An 18974-nucleotide genomic window follows, 5' to 3' on the forward strand; every position below is an offset into this window, starting at 1 on the left:
GAACCTCAGGAGCTCTTCCAGCCACATCGCAGCTGCAGAGCATGACGCAGCAAGTGGTCCCACTGGATGACACAGCTCTCTAAAATTCTGACTCCACAGATCCACAGTGGGGTATAGAGAGGGCTCAGCTGACCCCTTACCTTCGACTGGGTACTTCCCTACTGGCAAAGGTTGACTTCAATCCTAAAACTGAGGAAGATTCCAAATTACATGGTGCCAAGGGAAGACACAGCACCAGAGACACTACAGAATTTTTCAGGTCTGCACATGAAAAGCTGACTCCTGTGAACCTCTCCTCTGCTCCTGATGCACAGAAAACCAGACAGGCTGTTCTGGTTTCTCCTCAGTTTTAAGCAAGCTCTCAGCAGCTGTAGGAAAGACAGCAATAATACAAAGATGGAACCTCTTACTGTTACAGCAACACAATTCACTGGAGACTTCCAGGTTTATACATTGCCCTTATGGCTCTAGCAAAGTATTACTGACAACTTGATCTGGCACACAGAGCCCCTGTGGCAGATGCTTATCTTAAAAAATGCAAAACACTTTCGTGATGGCTAACAGCCTGCCAGGTGGCTCTTCCCCAGTCCTTCTCAGAAACACAAACTTTCCCACCTTTACCCCACGCCCCATTCCCAGCACTGCCATCCCCAGAACAACATCCCACAGACTCAGAACAAACCAAGCAGCATGACAGTCAGTAAAAATGAACATTTTCCTTACAGGAAAAAAACAAACAAACAAACAAACAATAAACCCATATATTCCTTTCCTTCACATAAAGCCACAAGCGCAGTGGGTCCCCATTCCCATCCCCAAAGCAACTCACAAAGTGTTAGCACAGCTACGTTAATTTGGCTGGAAAGGATTTTCATCACCTTGCCTCTTTCCTCGCCTCTTCTGCTGTTTCAAAAATAGCTCTGGCTTGTTTGCTGTACCGCTTATGTCAGTCTGATTTTATGCCTGACTGGATGTATACAGACAAGCTCGTAGCCCATTAAACACCAGCTACCCAGATCTGTACATACATGCACAGTCACAAAAACACAAAGCACAGCCCCCCTCCCTTGGTGGCCGTGCTGGAAAGCTGCTTGTTTTCAGAGGCTTTGCACTGTATTAAGTATGTTTATAGCAGGCCTCAAATAGGTGCCAGAGAAGAGATCAGAGCCTTTTCTGAGGGTAAAAAAAAAAAAAAAAAAGAAAAAGCAGAAAAAAGCAAAATAGCACTAACATCCATCTGTCTTAAAGTTGCAAGTAAGGACCTTCTCTGAAAATACTTTGAAATGTGAGTACATTTATCAAATGACCTAAGGTCATTTGGCTGCATGCTGTTAGTGTTTCTGTCAATTAAAGACAAACAAACCCTCCCAAAGGCTTTGAAAACTATTATCAACGGTTGCCAGGAAGGGAAAAGATATAGGAAGGTGCAGATGTGCAGAAATTCTGGAACAAACTACTCTTAAAAAAAACTTCAGGTAAACTCCTGAAATATGAGAAGCTGTCTGAATGAGATTTTTCCTACTAGCACTTTTTAATTACTGGGTTTTCCTGAACAGCTTTTCTTTTTAGAATAAATCAACTTGATGCTGCCATTTCACTAATCTCAGATTAATCCCATTCAGATCTGGCATTCTTCCCTAACCTAGTAATCTAAAGCTCAGCTTTCAAGATCCAGCTCATCGGCTGCGAGCTGCTTCTGTGATGTATTTTTAAATTAAACTTTCTCAGTGTGCCATGACTCATGAACACTGGTTATCATGAATTGAAGATTTCCACAAGGAAATACAGCACAAAGAAATCCTGATTGCTCATTCTATCCATGTTCCTGTATAGCTATAAAATCCAATATGCATTAGCTATTTTATCACTTATTATAAAAATAAATTAGTACATACTGACCTTTCTGTATGAAGCACTCCCCAATTACTTATTTGCTAAAAAAACCCTCTGAAAATTAAGATGAAAAAACACCATTTCCAGCAGTCATCAGAGTATTGAAGATAACATTAAAAAGATGAGCCTCTCAGGCACAGTATCTCTTGTTACAGATGTTTGCTTCTAAATGCAATTCTGTATGTATATTAACAGGAAAGAACATACAAACAAAAGCTCACCATCTAGCAACAAATTAGCATCTTAACACACAATGTATGAACACTAGTTGTTATTTGACATCCGAGGACCTCTTCAATTTCAACAGCAATCCAACAAACCAGACACGCAAAGAACTGGAAGAGACTGCCTGGGGAAATTGTAGAGCCCAACAACGTAGGTCTTTAAGGTCAACATCAGAAATTAATGGGTAAAAGTCAGTTCTGCCTTGGGACAGAGAGATGAAATAGATGAGCGCCCAAGATCCTTTCCAACTATACGGTCCTGACTTTCTGCTTTTTTTCGGCTTTTCCTGGGGCATTCCTCCTCTCGTCTGCTTACTTCTAGCAACCCCTCTTAGTCTTTCACTCCTATTAAGACTAGTATCACATTTAGAAATAAGCTCTGAACAAACTATGAAAATTAAACATTGTCTTCTTACCCATCCTCCTTGTTGGATGATATAGTCTGCAGAATAGTCTTCTAGATATGTCACCCCGAAGTTCACAAGTGCGCTCAGTGGCTCCTGGCCCCGTTTGGTTAGCTCCATCAGAAATTGTTGTAGCAGAACCAGAGGTACCAAGACCTTCAAAAAAAGAAAGAATTATGACTAAATACAGAAAGCATTATCGATACTACTGTGTAGGTAAAACAGAAGCATTCATAGGATCCACAGAAAAGGTCTGAATCTACAAGTCCAAAGATATTATGCACTATACGCTTCATTTTTGTGAAGACACAAGGCAGAAACACAACACAATTCAGTAAGAAAGACACACTTAATCTGGTAAGCAAAACACCACAGCCTAACCGAGGGTTTCACAGAACAGGACTGCAGTGCTTTCTTAAGGCCCATTTTTTTTCCAACACAAGATTCAGGTAAAGAAGCAGAACAGGCTGAGAACTTGCTACCCCAGAAGTGGAAAGATGCAACACCATAAATACTTTGAAGGGATATGTGTCCAAATTGTATTTAAACAGCAAACTCATATACAGTTTTGGATAGATACACTGCACTAGACAGTCTGTTTAGAAGTTCACACTTGTCTTTCAGACAGGACAGAAACAACTCCTCCCAGCAGCGTAACATTACAGACATGTTTAAAATGTCAAACACAACCCCCTCTCCATGTTAAACTATCCCTCCCATGCCACATTTAACACATTAAGAATTCCCTCCTTCATTTTCTACTCTTATTCTTCCTTCCACACTTTTGGCTTTAACTGAATGCTGAGCCTTAACCCAAACATGAATTGCTTTGGAAGATGCAAGACTCTGTGAGCCTACCTCCTTCATATTATACAGCTCTAGATACTTCCTGCTGACATTATGCTTTTGTTTGCCTAAACAACATGCAGTTGAACTTTTAAATGCTGTATTTATTTTCCTAGAGCACACAACTGGCCCTCTGGGCAAAGTTTATATGCAGCACTTTGCCAAGTTCAGGCAACTGGTATGAATTGAAGTCATTAGCATCTGAAAAAGCACTATTATGATACAAGAGAAAAATATTTGTAAATTTTACTGCACCTAGTTTGTGACAACTGCATTGCACATCTATTCACTGTCCAAATAAGAACCTTGTTTCCCAGCTGCACAAGGTAGATGCAGGCTAATACTACTGCTCAGACTGAACTCCAAATATCTCCTTCCTTTCCCAGTCCTCCTCCCCCTTCAGCCTGATTCTCTTTTCTGTAAATACTCTCCATTACTGTTCTCAGAAATGACACCTTAGGATGCAAAGCTGGAGGAAGACGAATCTGAAAAGTAGGCTGGGTCTGAGATTTGTACTAGATCCATGGTGGAGTCACACTGAGATAGAACACTAAAAACAGATGGGGCCTTAAAAATGCATGTAAGCTGATAAATTTAAGATGTTCCCACTGATTAACAACTGAGAGAGTCCAATACTATGGCAGACAGGTTATAGTACTGTTCTTTTGGGATGAACATATAAACACTGCAGTCACTTAACTAGGAATTAGATGGTGCTTGAATTTTAAAAGCCCTGGGATTTTTTGAGTTTCTTGTAATTAATCTCAACTCAGAGGCAGAAGAGGTGCAAGCTTACAGGGCACAAATGTAAGGAGTAGGTCAAGGTTAAGTGTCAGAAGAATCTTTTTGGATCAAAGGAAAAAAAGCGTGCTGTCAGGACTAGGCATCTTTCAAAGGTTTTGGGCACACCCACATAACTCACATAACACACACCACATAACTCTACAATAGCATGAACACTGAGATCTCAAAATATTTGACATTTAATGTAAACTGAAAGCAAGAGAAACAAAGGCAAACAAATGCTGCTTAGGAAATGAAGGGAGCTCAAATGTTGGCATACTGAACATGCCTGTTGCCATCTTCCTTTGCCAACTTAAATATCTAATCCATCCACTCCTCCCAAATTTGGCAAACCTCTGCAGGCCTCAGGAGCGAAGAACCAAATTCAAACTCTAATATCCAGTCCCATGCATACTAACAAACACCCTGTGATTTCCCACCGAATTACTGACACATCTCTACCTTTGAGACCAGTAGGAATAGGTTTGCACCATACTGTCCCTAAATCCATGAAAAAAATTACCTTTACAGTACTTCCATAAAGGTTAACAACAGCTTTCTGTACGTAAGAGTAGCTATGTGAATGGTGATGAGATTTAACTAGACCAAAGTAAAAGTACAGCCTTAGCAATTCAAAGCAACTCCAATTCCCTCCACCAGTATGCCTGAGAAGGAATGCTAAGGGCTATTTATATTTTGACTGAAGAAAAACATACACGGTATCAAGCACAGCACGCCAAAAAATAGTTGGCAGGAGAAAATGTCTCGAGAATCATTAAAAAAAAAAAACCTTTACTATCAGAAGATTTCTGATTATGTGTAAATGAAAGATTTCTGTCAATTATATTATTGCAATCCCACTGTACAATATTACAAATTTAAATGTATGCAGAAAAAGAATTATTACAAAGAAAGTTCAGAGACTTTGAAGAAGCTATATCCAAACAAATTGCCACTTCTGTGTACCTTTTTTACTATTTCAACATAAAGTTAATCTACTTTTTTACATGCTATTTCTTACATTTTTGTTGTATTATTCTTTGGCTCCATTAATCAGTAAAAACTGGACATTAAGATGACTGCTAACCTGCTTACTAGTTCAGCTGATTCTCAATATCAGTACTTGTAACCCTTTTATCTTGTGCACGATAGTGGGATTATGTATTTTTGAACTATGTATATAATATTAAATTTTAAGCAAAAAGCATAAAACTCAACAGTGGAGTATTTCAATTTTTTATTACATTTATTTTATTACAGAAATACAAATTGCCCTAGGTTTGAGGTGGTTTTGGTTTTGTTTTGTTTTAATGAGAGCCTTATTTCAAATGCAAGGTGAAGACTGCTTTTCTTTACAGAATACAACATCAAGCCTATTATTTTTACACCACAATTTCTGAGAAATACATGAAATAATTTATTTTCCTGATTTTTTTTTTACTGAGAACCAGCACTTCTAATGTCTGTGGGTAAACTCTGCTTCTGTGAGATGTTACTGGAAGAACTGATGTTCCTATGTATTAGTTCACCCTCTGACATTTCCTCATTCAGATCAATATTCATGTTTTAGTGACTGAAAACATCCTTTTACAACCCATGTGCTAGTCAGTTAACCAACTGTCTTCAGCAGTTCAAATATGCCATTGCACCCTGAAAAAGATCCACATTTTTAAATGGAAAAAATAACAGCTATATTTAGAAGTGTCTCCTTTCTGCTCATGCCTGTGTAATGAATAGGTTCTTTGAAAACTGTTATGACTAAAAATGACACCTTCCCAATTGTAAACCAAACAGATCAAGCATTTGTTCACATTCAGCCTCCAAACAGCTAGCCAGCTAGGTAATCCAGTACCTCCCAGAAGTATACGCTTACCTTTATGCCATGGTCCTCATACACATATCATCAAGGAAGATTTGCAAAGACTACACTGAGTCTGCTTTGTGCCACAGAAATATTGGGCCTTTAAGGGATCAGTGTGGCTCTCCAAGTGCATCACATTCAATATATTAAACAGGTGGGGCTTTTATACATACATATGCATAGTAATACATACCTACAACAGCAAAGGCTCAGAAATTTAAAGTGAGATTTTACGTACCAGTTCATAGACTACTGAAAGCAAAAAGAGCACCTTGCTGTGCAAGATGCCACTACTGAGCAGAAGAGATACAGCTTACATGTAACTGAAAATACATTTCATCTACTAGCTTCAGTTGTTTTATTTCTTCTAGTCTGAATCAAACCAGAAGCACAGATCAGAATTCTGCCTCTGGGAAGGTATTCCCACATGTTTAACCCTTTGACATCTACCACAGCTACTGTGCAACTTCAATTTCTGCTCCACCCAAGAAACTATAAGATACGTAACGTCCAAGAGCATGTAACAGGGAGTGATTTATTATTCCATTCAGCTAGCTCAGTTAGTTGTATGTTTTCTTATTATTTAGTTATAAAAGGGAGCGAACTTCAATTCTCCCGACAGAGTCAATTTAAATTCACACCCTTCATTTTTTCACAAACTTGAGGCCAGCACAGCCTCATTTTGCTGCTGTGTGCCTGCTAATTAGACCTAACACTATGTCTATTTGTAGCTACTTTTAAAAATTATTTTTCTAACAGCTTCTTCTTTAGAGTGAAAACTAAGCTAGGTTGAGGTTGGAGGAAAGCTATCTAGATCTCTTCTGTTATAAAATATGACTGTGATTAACATGATAAAGGAATTTAACAGGAAATTAAACCAACACAAATGTATTCCATCTCCTCAAAACAAGTATTATTAAAGGAACTGCCAGGCATTCCTGAGGCATCAAGCTACCACAAAAACAACACAAACAGATGCTGTATTAGTCTACAAAATTTCCATTCTGGTTTGCTTGTGGACTGTAAGTTTTGTAGCAACGAATGTTACGGGTAAGCAAAGATGATGACAAAGGAATCTCCTGGATGATACTCTCAATCACAAGCTGTCGGGGACCAAAACCCACTAGTTATAGGTGCTAGTGGACAAATGCAGCAGCAATGAAGGCTGAATCACAACCCCTCAAATGCGGCTGATCCAACCACCCAGGGCTGTATCTTCAAGAGGTGTGTACCAATAGCACATGGAGACCCAGTAGGCAACGGGTAAGCTCCATCCACCTCCTCCCTTGCCAGCTGAGCCACAATGACTGGTTTTATGATTGTCTTTGGTTTTCACCAACTGAAAAGTAAAATGAGCTAGCTTAAGCCACCTTCTCGATAATCAGATTTCATGGCTGTTTAAACTAAAATGCTATGAATCCCAAGATGATAAACTGAAAGCACACACACACCAATTATCATTGCTTCAGACATGCGCAGTAACTTGTCAAACCATGTTTAATAAACTGCTTTAAAAGTGCCCACACTCTTGGTTAGATGAGCAATTTCTGAAGTAAGCAGGGAAATCTAGCTAAGGAAAAGCATTTCTGGAAAAAAAAATTAAAGGGGGAACAAAGACTTCTTGCTCTATTTTAAATTTAAGACTAAATTTTAACACTCAATTTGTGGTTATATTTGCAAATTGCTATTTCATTCTTTTATCATTTTCCTGATGCCCACTGAACCCATCAGAATGATTAAGACGATGAAGTTGAATTATTAATGAAAGATGAATCTGGGAACAGTAATTCTACTTATTCTCCATTAAAACTATTGTAGTTCACTTACAGATTTGCATTGTGTTTTAAAAAGAAGCTTCAGTTCATTTACAGATTTGCATTTTGTTTTAAAAAGAAGCTTCACATCATTTGAGATAACTACTGAAACCAGGTAGGCGCACCATCCTTATGCTTTCTGAATAATTTACATATTGTGAAGATACTATAAATTTTTATTTTCACCATGATCAGCACTTTTTTTTATATGTATTTTGAACCTGAGATGGGAGGAAAGAAACAGTAGAGAAATATGAAAACATCTGTCTCCAATTTAATTACAAAACTGCTAAAGAAATAAACCTCTCTTCAGAATTCAAAAATGTTTAATCGTTATTTTAAAAGAATTATGTCAAGCAACAACTCTAACTTTTCATTTTAGTATAATAAAGGAAGATTGACCTAATACTTCCATTCAGTAACTTCTGTCCATATCTACCATTTTGAGAGTGAAAGTTATTTCACACTAAAAACAAGTGGGTTCTTCTTTGCCCTCTGTGAAGCATAATTGTACCTAGTAAAAGCACTATGGACATCAAATAGATGCGAAAGGTACCAACGTGAAAGTGACTTATTTGGTACCTTGTTCCATCCACTGGCATGAGCAGCTGTCTCTTGTGTGCGCTCTCGATATTCTTGATATGTCACCGGCCTGCAGAAGTTAAACCAACACTGAAAGTTATAAAAGGAAACAAAAGAACAAGAATAAAATAAAATTCTCAGTCTCCAGAGAACTAAATATTTTCACGTGTATTAAAGCAAATAATTTTCAAGAGCTAACAAGTCTTGCGTTTCAGGACGTAAAACACCAGCACCAGACAGGGTCAAGAAGGCATCACCTTCTCACAGTTACAAAACTTCATGTAATTGGTCAAGTGAGTTTCATAATAATTTGACACTCTACAAATTAAATAACATTAGATAAGTAGGTTCTCCAATATGCTACCAAAATGTCTAAGGTCTTGCATATAATTTTTTATAATCTAAGACTTTAAGGATAAAAAACTCCACTAAAGAATTCATATGTGAGATAGAGGGCAATGCAGAGTAGAATTTTTATAAACAATACAGGTTACGAACCAACAGACTGCTTGACCACACTAATGTTGTGTTAAGAGTTGAAGCCTTCACTTGATAGAAGCAGCATTTTTGAGCATAAAAAACCCTTTGTATTTCCGTAAATACCTTTATTATAGATTTATCACACCTTTATTTCTCTGAACTGGGATGATGAAATTCCTTCTTCCATACTCTTTCCTCCAAGATCATATAGTATCTTAGAGTCAGTAACAATAAAGATTTTCTGTGAAGTGACAGCAGAAGATACACTGTTTCAAAAGCAGTGGTCCTGAGCCAGATCATGACAAAAGTCAAGTTCAGACTTTAAGGGAAATAGCGGTAACTGGTATTGGACAGAAGACTGCTTATTGTACTCCAAGAACCCGTCATGATCTAATAGCCTAGTGTACCATAATATACTTGTTTATATGCAGATAAGAGGACAGGAAAACATAAGCAAAGTAAGTATTGCATCAAATAGCACTACTGTAGCAAACATGGGTAAAAGAACAGAGCTAAAGCACACTGGGGAAAATATAATAATTTGGGTCTGTCATTTTAAGTACATTCTCTTAACTTCCTTGGTACATTAGTTCCTTTAAAACACAAATCCAGATGGATCAGTGGGATGAGAAAAGCAACAACAGCTGCAGGAAGGATCAAGAGATTAAATAATAGCTCTAGTTTGCCTCATAAAAAGGCATGCATGTCAACACATTTTCAAAGGCATTTCAGGCTTTATATGTACAATGTATGTACGTACGTACATATATTAAAAAAATATATAGAACACAAGTATTTTCCCATAGAATATACAAGAAGCCTAGAACATCACGCTGCTAACAAGCTAGAACCACTGAATTTTCAAAGACCTCGTCTCAGGAACTTTCCAAAATGAATCAACCTAGAGTGCACCAGTTATGACCCTTTAAGGTCAGCCAATTATCTACAACCTTTAAGACATTTAAACTTAAAATGTTTTTACTTCAGTTTACAGTTCTAGACACACAAAAAGGACAGGTTGCAAGGCTTACTGCTAATTTTCCATCTTATTGACAGTCTGTTTTTTTAGTGTGTAGTAAGGTATTTATCAAAATTTCAGCTCTTCAGAAGATACTAAGTACAAGTTTTTAAGGCCACATGGGACAAATGTCTGGCTTGTAAAGGCAGATAAACTTCTGCCATTTCTGGAGGAACACACTAGCCTATCGTTTGCCACTTAAGGAGATGTTTGTACTCCACATACTCTTTTCTGTGGGTAAATAATTGTCAGTTTACACAATACTGAACTTACTTTTTGACTCTATAGAAACTACATACAGAAGTAGAAAGTATATATATTAGCTTCTGAAAGTTGAATGGTGAGTTGACAAAAGTATACTTTTTCCTTGGATGACTCATAGAAAAAGAGACAAGCATCTTCATCTGTCTGGTCAGATGTTACATGGCACCTTTACTGTGAAATCCAGGTCAGAGTCATAGGATGGTTTGGTGACCTTTAAAGATCATGGGCAGGGACATCTTTCACTACATCAGGTTGCCCAAAGCCTCATTCTACCTGACTTTAAACAGTCAGATTTAAATTATATCGGTCATAAAAAGTCAACCTTTAGTTGTTGACTAGGGAGCTAGTTAAGGAACAGATAGGCTAGTTAGGGAATCACAGAATGGTTGAGTTTGGAAGGCACTGCTGGAGAACATCCTGTCCAACCTCCCTGCTGGGTCTCCTACAGCAGGCTGGCCAGGACCACGTGCAGACGGCTTTTGAGTATCTCCAAGGATAGAGGCTCCACAACCCCTCTGGGCAACCCTGTGCCAGTGCTCAGTCACCCTCACAGTAAAAAGGTGTTTTCTGATGTTCAGATGGAATGACTTCCACATTCATAATCTTTCAGAAGGCTGCCATAAGGGGTATAACCTTCATGAGGGCATGAGATGTCTCTCCAATACCTGTATGGAAGACTTAAGCCTCATGTATCAGAAACTTTATACTAGGCACTGATATCTGGGCTTCCAGTACCTTGTTGTTCAAACAGTTCATGAACAGCTACACAAACTCTGAAAGGGTAGTAGTAGAGATTCCCTGGTTCTTTTGAGACATATTATTTAAATAAATCCACAGAAAATAGACTCAGATAGCTGCCTTCACAACTGCATTTATGTAACTGTCCCTAAAGTAGCACCTTCCAACTCTGGCTTTCTAGAAATACATTTTGGAGGTCACTCAGAACAACCAGAAGTATTTAATGTGGATCATTTAAAATCAGGCTGGTAATTTATACTAGAAAAACAAGCAACCACAATAATTTTACTCAAATTCAAAAAACATTAATCAAGATACTAGCATGCCAAGTACGATGTGCTATTTAAACAGTAAGCTTAAACTGGCACGGTGGCTCTTAAGGCACCACGGTTAGCCCAGGAGCCCACATTTGCTTCAGATGTATACCTGAATGGTGGTCATAAAGCATCGAACTACCACCCTTTCAGGGAAACTCTCCCACTCATCTTGAGACAGATTACAAACAAACCTTCAGTTCCACTCTTAACTGTAAGATAAAAGAAGTCAATCTGGCTACAGTCCAGCATTTGTGAAATTAGCAATGGCAATTGGCAGCTGCCAGTTGCTGGTTCCACCAGCAACTACTCAAACTACTTGAGCTAGTCTCAGAAGTTCAATAATAAAAACTGAGAAAAAATTTAGAACTTACATTACTGCAAAGAGCAAATACCACAAAGAATTATTCACACATTACAACACAAAACAAAAAAACAGCCAGATAAAGAACACTGAAAAATAAAGAAACGATATACAAAATGTAGCCCCATCTTTAGCAATTCAGCAGCAGTCAAAATGCAAAAGGAAACACCTTCCCCTTGAAAAAGCAAATGGAAACTCACTTGCTAAGCAAACTCTGCAGTGCTTTGTGCAGATGTTCTTTTAATTCCTGGGATACTTTCTCCCCTAAATGAGCCAGGCAGTCTTCTATTGAGCTCTCTGGAGTGGCAGGACTGAACACTGGAGAAGTGTGGCAGTCAAATCCTGTAGTGGTAAATGCTGAGAGAAAAAAGTATACAAAATAAAATAATAAAATAGATTCATACAAGAACATCAGCAGTCTCAGTTTTCTAATCCCACCAGTTAATACAGTTTACATGAGGGACAAAGAAATCACAACTCTATAGTTAAAGGATGCTATAAGCAAATTGTAGTAAAACAAGTGTGGTCCAAATATATTCTGGAAGTGGTACTTACAGGCCATAGATGAGCTACATTTCCCCTCCAGCTCTTATTTCACAACTGCATCCTAACCAGCAGGTTAGATGAATGTGCAGCTATTCTCAGTTTTAAGCTGATGCCAACCCTGATGGAGCAGCAAGAGAGCCTCTTTTCCACAGTAAAATTTGCCCACACACAGACATATCTGCAGCTGTACTAGTGTATAATTTTTTAAAATAATATTTTGTTCATATAACCTTTTCTTTCTCAGTTTAAAACTTCTAAGAAAGGTCTATATATGGATGAATGTAAACAGATCTAGAGCCCTTCTATTTCAGATCTCCAATTTGCAACACACATGCAAAGCAAAGACTGTTTCCAAATCATCCCTTGCTGGGAGTCCTATAAAAGCCACATCTACAGGTCAAAGCACATCACAAAAAATAAACCTGGTGAAGTGAGAAACCTGATGGTTTAGATCCACACTCCTCTGAATGTTAGCTGCTGAGAAATTATTTCATTTCTGTCATCAGTCATGGATCAGCTTAAAGGCTGCTTACATTTCACTATTTATAGTAGCCTACTAAATGTCATTCAAATGTTTGCTTTGGCTAGACTCCACCACTCCAAACGGTAATGTTTAACTATTTTACATCATGTGACAATGTGTAGAAATCTTGTGGAGTGAGGAGGGTAAAGAGATCGATGCACCCAAAAATCTCTTTAACTAGAGCACCTGTTACAAAATAACCACAATTATAGAGCATAGAAATTATCGACTGAAATGGGAAAATCTGAAGAGCACCTTCCAAGATTTCTTCATCAAGACGTTTTAGCTCCTCCTCGATTTCTATTTTGATCTTCTCCAAAGCCTCTTTCTCTGAAGCATGTTGTATCATAAACTGTTGTTGAGTCCCTAAAAGAAAATAGAGAAATTATCCAAATGTAGTATTTCAAATAAGGTAGATAATGGAACATGATATTGAAATATTAACTATAAAGGAATTCAAGGTCAAAGTTCTATTCCAGATGGCAACATAAAAAGTATGATCCCTTAAGGGTACTTATTACAAAAATTTTATTCTATGAACCCAGAAACACATTAATTTCCAGGCCTATTCAAGACAGAATAGGTGCTTTAAATGTGACTATATTTAAAGTATTAGAACTGTAAAGCCACAAACAGAATGTATAACTGCTTTAAAACCAAACTTATCTTAAGGCCAAAATCAAATCAAGACACAAAGTCATTAAAGCTAACACACTCATTACACCGAAACAAAGCAGATATAGGCATAAGCTTGATTTTTAGTAGAAAAATATAAACTTTATATTGATACCTGTAAAATCTACAAAAATACTCAGAGCAACTATGTAATGACATCAATGAAGAGTCCCAAGATCTGTTAACTGTGCATCATTTTGCTGTTCACGAGGAGTCTACAGGCCACAGTGAAATAATTTAAGACCGGGTTCACAAGTAACAATAGAGTCAGTTGCCAGACACAGTTGTCGCTCAGTTGTCAATTCTCATCTCCTAAACAAGTTATTTAGGAATTTGAAATGGCTGCATATCCCCAGAAGTACACATGCCATGGTTTGGGATCACGAATACATACTCTGTGTGGACTCTAGATATTTGGTAACAAGAAGTTGTTTCAGCCGTATCATTCAGGATTATATTGACACTCAACCATCTTTATTATTATGCTGTAGCAAATCAGACAGAAAACTGTTTCCAAACAAGCCAAGGTATTTAAAACACATGAATCTCTAAGGAACCGTCTGCTGAATGTCAACTTTTCCAACACTATGACCGCTACCAATAGGCAGTATGGGATGGGTACTAATGGAAAAACTAGATATCTGGGACAGAGTTCCAGCTCAAACCTCTTGCTATTTTGCTGCTTTTTCTTGGGTTTGCTCATCTTTACTTCTTCCATCAGCTTTCAAGCATGTCTTCAAATCCCATTCTTAAAGCACACTACAAAAACTGTTTCATTAACTGTTGTCTTATTTTCACCAAATATCACTGAATCAACAGCCTACCACTGAAATTTTCTTCTTCCTTTCTCTCATTCCTTAAAATGTCCTATTTAGAGATAAAAGAGATATGTTATATACATACAATTATAAAAGTTAATTTTGTATCAGCTTACTCCTGAAATAAATAAACAAACAAATAAAACTGACCACAAAACTTCCCTTTGCTAAGTAATCCCTCTTCTAGCCATTTTCTTCCCTAAAATTTGGGTCAATTCTCAGTCTCCATTAGTCTTGCACTCTGCTGCTTTCAACAGTATCAGTGACTGGGTTACCCAAAACACATTTTCTTAGCTCTCTTACTTCTGAATATTCCTTAGAATTCTTTTTTGGGACTTCATGATCCCTCATGCCCATGATTTAAACACTACCTCCTGGCTGACCTGATAATGTTGTCCACCTCCACTGTTTCTTACTCATGCATCCAAATACCGATGATTCTCCAACCTATCTCACCCTTCCTGCACCTACACCAACTGCCCACAGCTCTGCCTGGGCATCTAGACATCGTTCCACTCTGCAGTCATTCTTCACTCAGTTTAAGTAAATACAAAGGGAAAGGATTTATATCTGTAATGTTGGTATCATCTGACTTCATTTCTTCCTCATCACTTGTATTTCATATCCAAATTTTCAGGTAAGTCCGCAACACTCAGTGTAGTTTTCTGGCATCTCTTTCTTCATTCATGTTTTGAAGATACTAGACCATAATTTGGTGGTCTTAGGAGTGACTGTCTATTTTCATCAGTTCATCTCTATTAAGTGTTGTATTGCCTTCCCCCTTTCCTCCACAATGGACACATAGTATCATCACTTTTCCTATCAGAGTGTGTGAAAGCCATAAAAGCAATGACACTAGTTAACACACGCAGATGTGTAGTAAAGTACAATGTGCATTTTCTGTATTTATAAAAACACTACACAATAAGCTTGCAAAGTCTCCTGGATTTGCAAAGTCAAAAATTCATAGAATCAACCCACTGAATGTATACTAATGCTTAAAAACTCAGCGCTCAATAGATACCTGTGAGACAAAATCTTTATAAACCAATGTACAAGTCAGTGTAAAATGTTTACATTTATTTATGTGAGCAGTTTAAAGGAACAACAGATAAATCAGTTTAATTCCATTTTACTTAACCACACAGTTAGATCATCATCACTATGTTCAGAATAATTTTATTTAGCTTCTTAAATCCCTTCTCAAATAGTCTCTTTGCCACTCTGAACAATAAATTCCAGAGAGAACCAAACTGTTCCTCCTTCTGGTTAATGAACAGACACTCACTAATGCCTTGTCAGTCCCTTTAAGGTTGCCTCTTTGAATGACCGAACCATTATTTTACAGTCAAGCGCAACAAGTATATGCAAGTACAAACTCTTATTTTAACCTGTGCTTCACCCTGTGTAAGGAAGGGATGAGGGTATTCAGAAGAGCACCCGTTCTCACAGGACTAATGTGATGATGATCACACATGACAAGCTGTCATATTTGATAATAAGTCACCCGGAAAATGGAAGGAAGAGAAATTCCATTGCTGCCAGCGTACAAAAGAGCTGTTTAGATAATCAGTCCTGCAGTCAATGGTTTCCATCTCGTAACACCCACAACTTTGCAGCAGCTGCTGATTCCAACAGCACCTGACTATTCAGTTATGCCAAAACATCAAAAACCAACCCCTCCCGGACCAGTGACTTTGCACTGTTTATTCCCCTAATTATCAACGGACTTCAGCTTTCTGCATCTCCTGTATGTTGACCACTACCAACAAAAATTGCACCCAGTGTTGGAGAACAGCGTATTCCAACAGCAAAGGTCCTAAGCGAGCAGTATCTTTTTCTCCTTTAGATAACTTCCAAGTAAGTTTGCAAATAGGTAGAATAAACAGTAAAAATAGCTTCCAGTATATGAAAACATATTATCATTGTTTAATAATGCAAATAGTCACACCAGAAATGGTACTTGTAAGATCCATAAACATTGAATGTTTTCCTATACTGAAATAACAGGTTTGCCTATCACAGACTTTTGGTAAACTGACTCTGGAAGGCCTCTTCCCAGCCCAAAGACACAACAAACCTCTCTTGCATCATCTCATGTGAAGAAGTTAGTGCGTTCTACTTTGTATTTATGGAATAAATGTTCCCTTTTGCACAAGTGTGTTCTTGTTAAGATTTAAGTTTTTCAGGTATTTGGAGGTAACCTGCAAAGCAGGGGAAAATGTATTCTAAAAGTCCATCAAGTGCCACATCACTGACAATCAGACAGCGTTATGACTACTAAATAAATGTAATACTTCAGTAGAACTCCACTGATAAGGCCATTCCAGAAGTTTAGTAACAGTACAAGACTAACCCGTTTCCCAGGTTTGATCCCAGGAGGAGGAGGGATGGGAAGTCAATCACCAGAGCTAGAGAGCCTGCACATCTGATCCTACAGTGTTTGTGTCAAACTACAGCTAACAAGAGACAACAGGAACTGTAAGGAGAGACTGCAAAGGTGTTATGCATTTTTAGTTCAAGTGAATGCAGGGTGAATGAAAAAGAAAGCCACTGATGCCACATATTGCTTTTGATTTTTTTTTTTTATGCTTGTAATTTTCATTTGCCAACGTCTCTGTTTTCAAGTTCTCCTAGGTCTCTGTATTAACTTCTGTATAGTCAACATTAACTTAAAAATTCACATTCAGCATGATGCTAGTGTTTAACATCTCAGACTTTTTCAAACAGTGAGAATAAGTAAGCATCTAAAATTTCTGTAAGCACTGAGAAATGACAAATATATACAAAATCTCTTTATAAACATATTCATCTGTTTCCTTTAATTAAAAGTATATCCACTACCCCAGCAAACTCCAGAACACAGACTGCCATACATACATGTAGTCCTTGATTTGATAAATGTTTAAAAGAAGCTCTGTATAAACAAAGAAGGCTCAGCTTAAAAGAAACTAAAAAAGTCCAAAATAATAAGAACTAAAAAGAGACAAAACTTGCCAACTAGCAGTCATTTTTTTTTATGGGCAGAGAGGAGGCTTAATTAAGTGAGAATACACATTCCTGGAGGGACCACCTCTTACTTCTCCAAGACACTCCAAAAACTCCCTTTCCTTGACTCAGTTTAGGAAATAGCTCTCTCATTACCATGAACTGGATTAATCTGACCTACAAGCATGTACCTTTTCAGCCAAAGTAGGTATGTTTTGCCCTCAGAGGAAAGTTTCTAAGGAGTAAGTTATTCATCTAAGCTAAAACCACCTCAAAAACTCCTTCATTTCCTACAGACCAACAGCAAGTACTATGACGGGTGAGTGAAGATACAGGAATGGAGTACAAAGAAAACCAAGATATTCTGCAACAGCCAGCCCAAGTGTCACCTGGTGACAGAAAATCTTGCAATGACAGGTACCCTACCCATGATGGTCAAAGTCATATAAATGAGGTAATACTGTTAGATTTGGGATGGCCACTAAGGAGCCTTGAGCTCTCTCACAACGCATGAAGCCTGACCATCTCTGCTCTGTCTGTACATGTATTTCTTGAGATGTAACAAAGTTCATTTCTAACCGAAGCAAGCGAACAAATAAATGTAAAATCAGTTTCTCCCAGTTCAACACTGCTCAGTTGTAAGAAATGCGTGTGGGAAACCACTAAAAAGCCTTGATCACTGACTACATACAGTACTTCATACAGTAATTCCAAAGCAGATAATAAATGGTCAAAAGAACATTGTGTACAATAATTGGATTAAAGTACTGTGAATAGCATGCACCTCAGGGAAACTGTAAAACTGCCAAAACCTTGTTCACCTCTTGAGTATGCCACCATGCAGTAGTGACACTGTTTACAAATCTTCCAGATGCTGTGTGAGTTCAAGGATTATTTAAGATTTCTCATTCTGTCAAGGAAAACACTGAAAAACTGTTTTCCTTCAGCATCTTTGTTATAGCCACAGGTTCATGGGATGAGGTCAAACCATGGAGAAGTAGATTAACAAACAGAAACAAACTAAAAGTTACTCCCTGATGAAACACAGAGAAGCATTTACAATACAAATACAATGAATCACAAAAACTAAGTACTTTGACTCACTTAAAAAGTAAGTAGCACTAGCAACTGCAGCAGACTGGAAATTCTATAATGAGCATGAACTTCATGGGGAAAAAATGCAGAAATGTTTTCCAATACTTGGTATTTAATTTTCTTTGTATGAACCAGTAGTTACAGATACTACAAGAGTTCTGAAAAAATACTAAAGCATCTCTTCACAATCTAATGAACAGATAACTGAGAGTTTCTACACATTTTGAATAATTGTACTTGTCTGTTGCCTCAAACCACATGAACTTACACAGATGATATCTTATCGTGTGTGTTTTAGCAGATTTATCTGAGCAATTTGTATTATTCACCTACCTGAAAACCTACCAGAATGTAACAGAATTTACTGCTAATGGACTTTGCTTTAAATAAAATGCAGTGAGTGCTATTCAGAATCACTATTCTGCCAAAACTGTAGTAGGAATAATCTCTCAAACTATTGCACAGTTAAATTGGCTGGATTTTCTTCTGGAGACACTGAGATCCACTACAGAATACCACACTGAAATCAACTACAGAATACTATAGAGTTGTAATGTTAAAAGACTGGTTTGTCTTTTCTCCAAGAGCCTGGAATACTGCACGTGGTTCTCTCTTCAGTTCCTGCACTGAAGAGAAGCTATCTAAATAAAAATTTCAAAGTAGTAATCAGTTGTTGACTTAGATCGGCCTTCTTTGCTTGAAGCCAGAATTGAATCCATCTTTCTTGCAACAAAATAAAGACCA

At 37.7% G+C, this 18974-nt stretch overlaps 1 protein-coding gene across 1 annotated transcript in view; it reads right to left on the reverse strand.

Annotated features, from left to right (window-relative positions):
• BCL2L13 (BCL2 like 13) overlaps positions 1 to 18974 on the reverse strand; it is a 44919-nt gene that overhangs the window by 16309 nt on the left and 9636 nt on the right. Inside the window, exons 3-6 of the mRNA XM_042795282.1 lie at positions 12910 to 13020; positions 11786 to 11942; positions 8408 to 8477; positions 2534 to 2677 (exon numbers count right to left, since the gene is read on the reverse strand). Of these exons, the coding sequence (XP_042651216.1) occupies positions 2534 to 2677; positions 8408 to 8477; positions 11786 to 11942; positions 12910 to 13020 (482 nt within the window). The remainder of the gene's footprint in view (positions 1 to 2533; positions 2678 to 8407; positions 8478 to 11785; positions 11943 to 12909; positions 13021 to 18974) is intronic.

This window comes from Tyto alba, unplaced genomic scaffold (genome assembly GCF_018691265.1).
Source record: "Tyto alba isolate M040663 unplaced genomic scaffold, T.alba_DEE_v4.0 Super-Scaffold_21, whole genome shotgun sequence".
Lineage (NCBI taxonomy): Eukaryota > Metazoa > Chordata > Aves > Strigiformes > Tytonidae > Tyto > Tyto alba.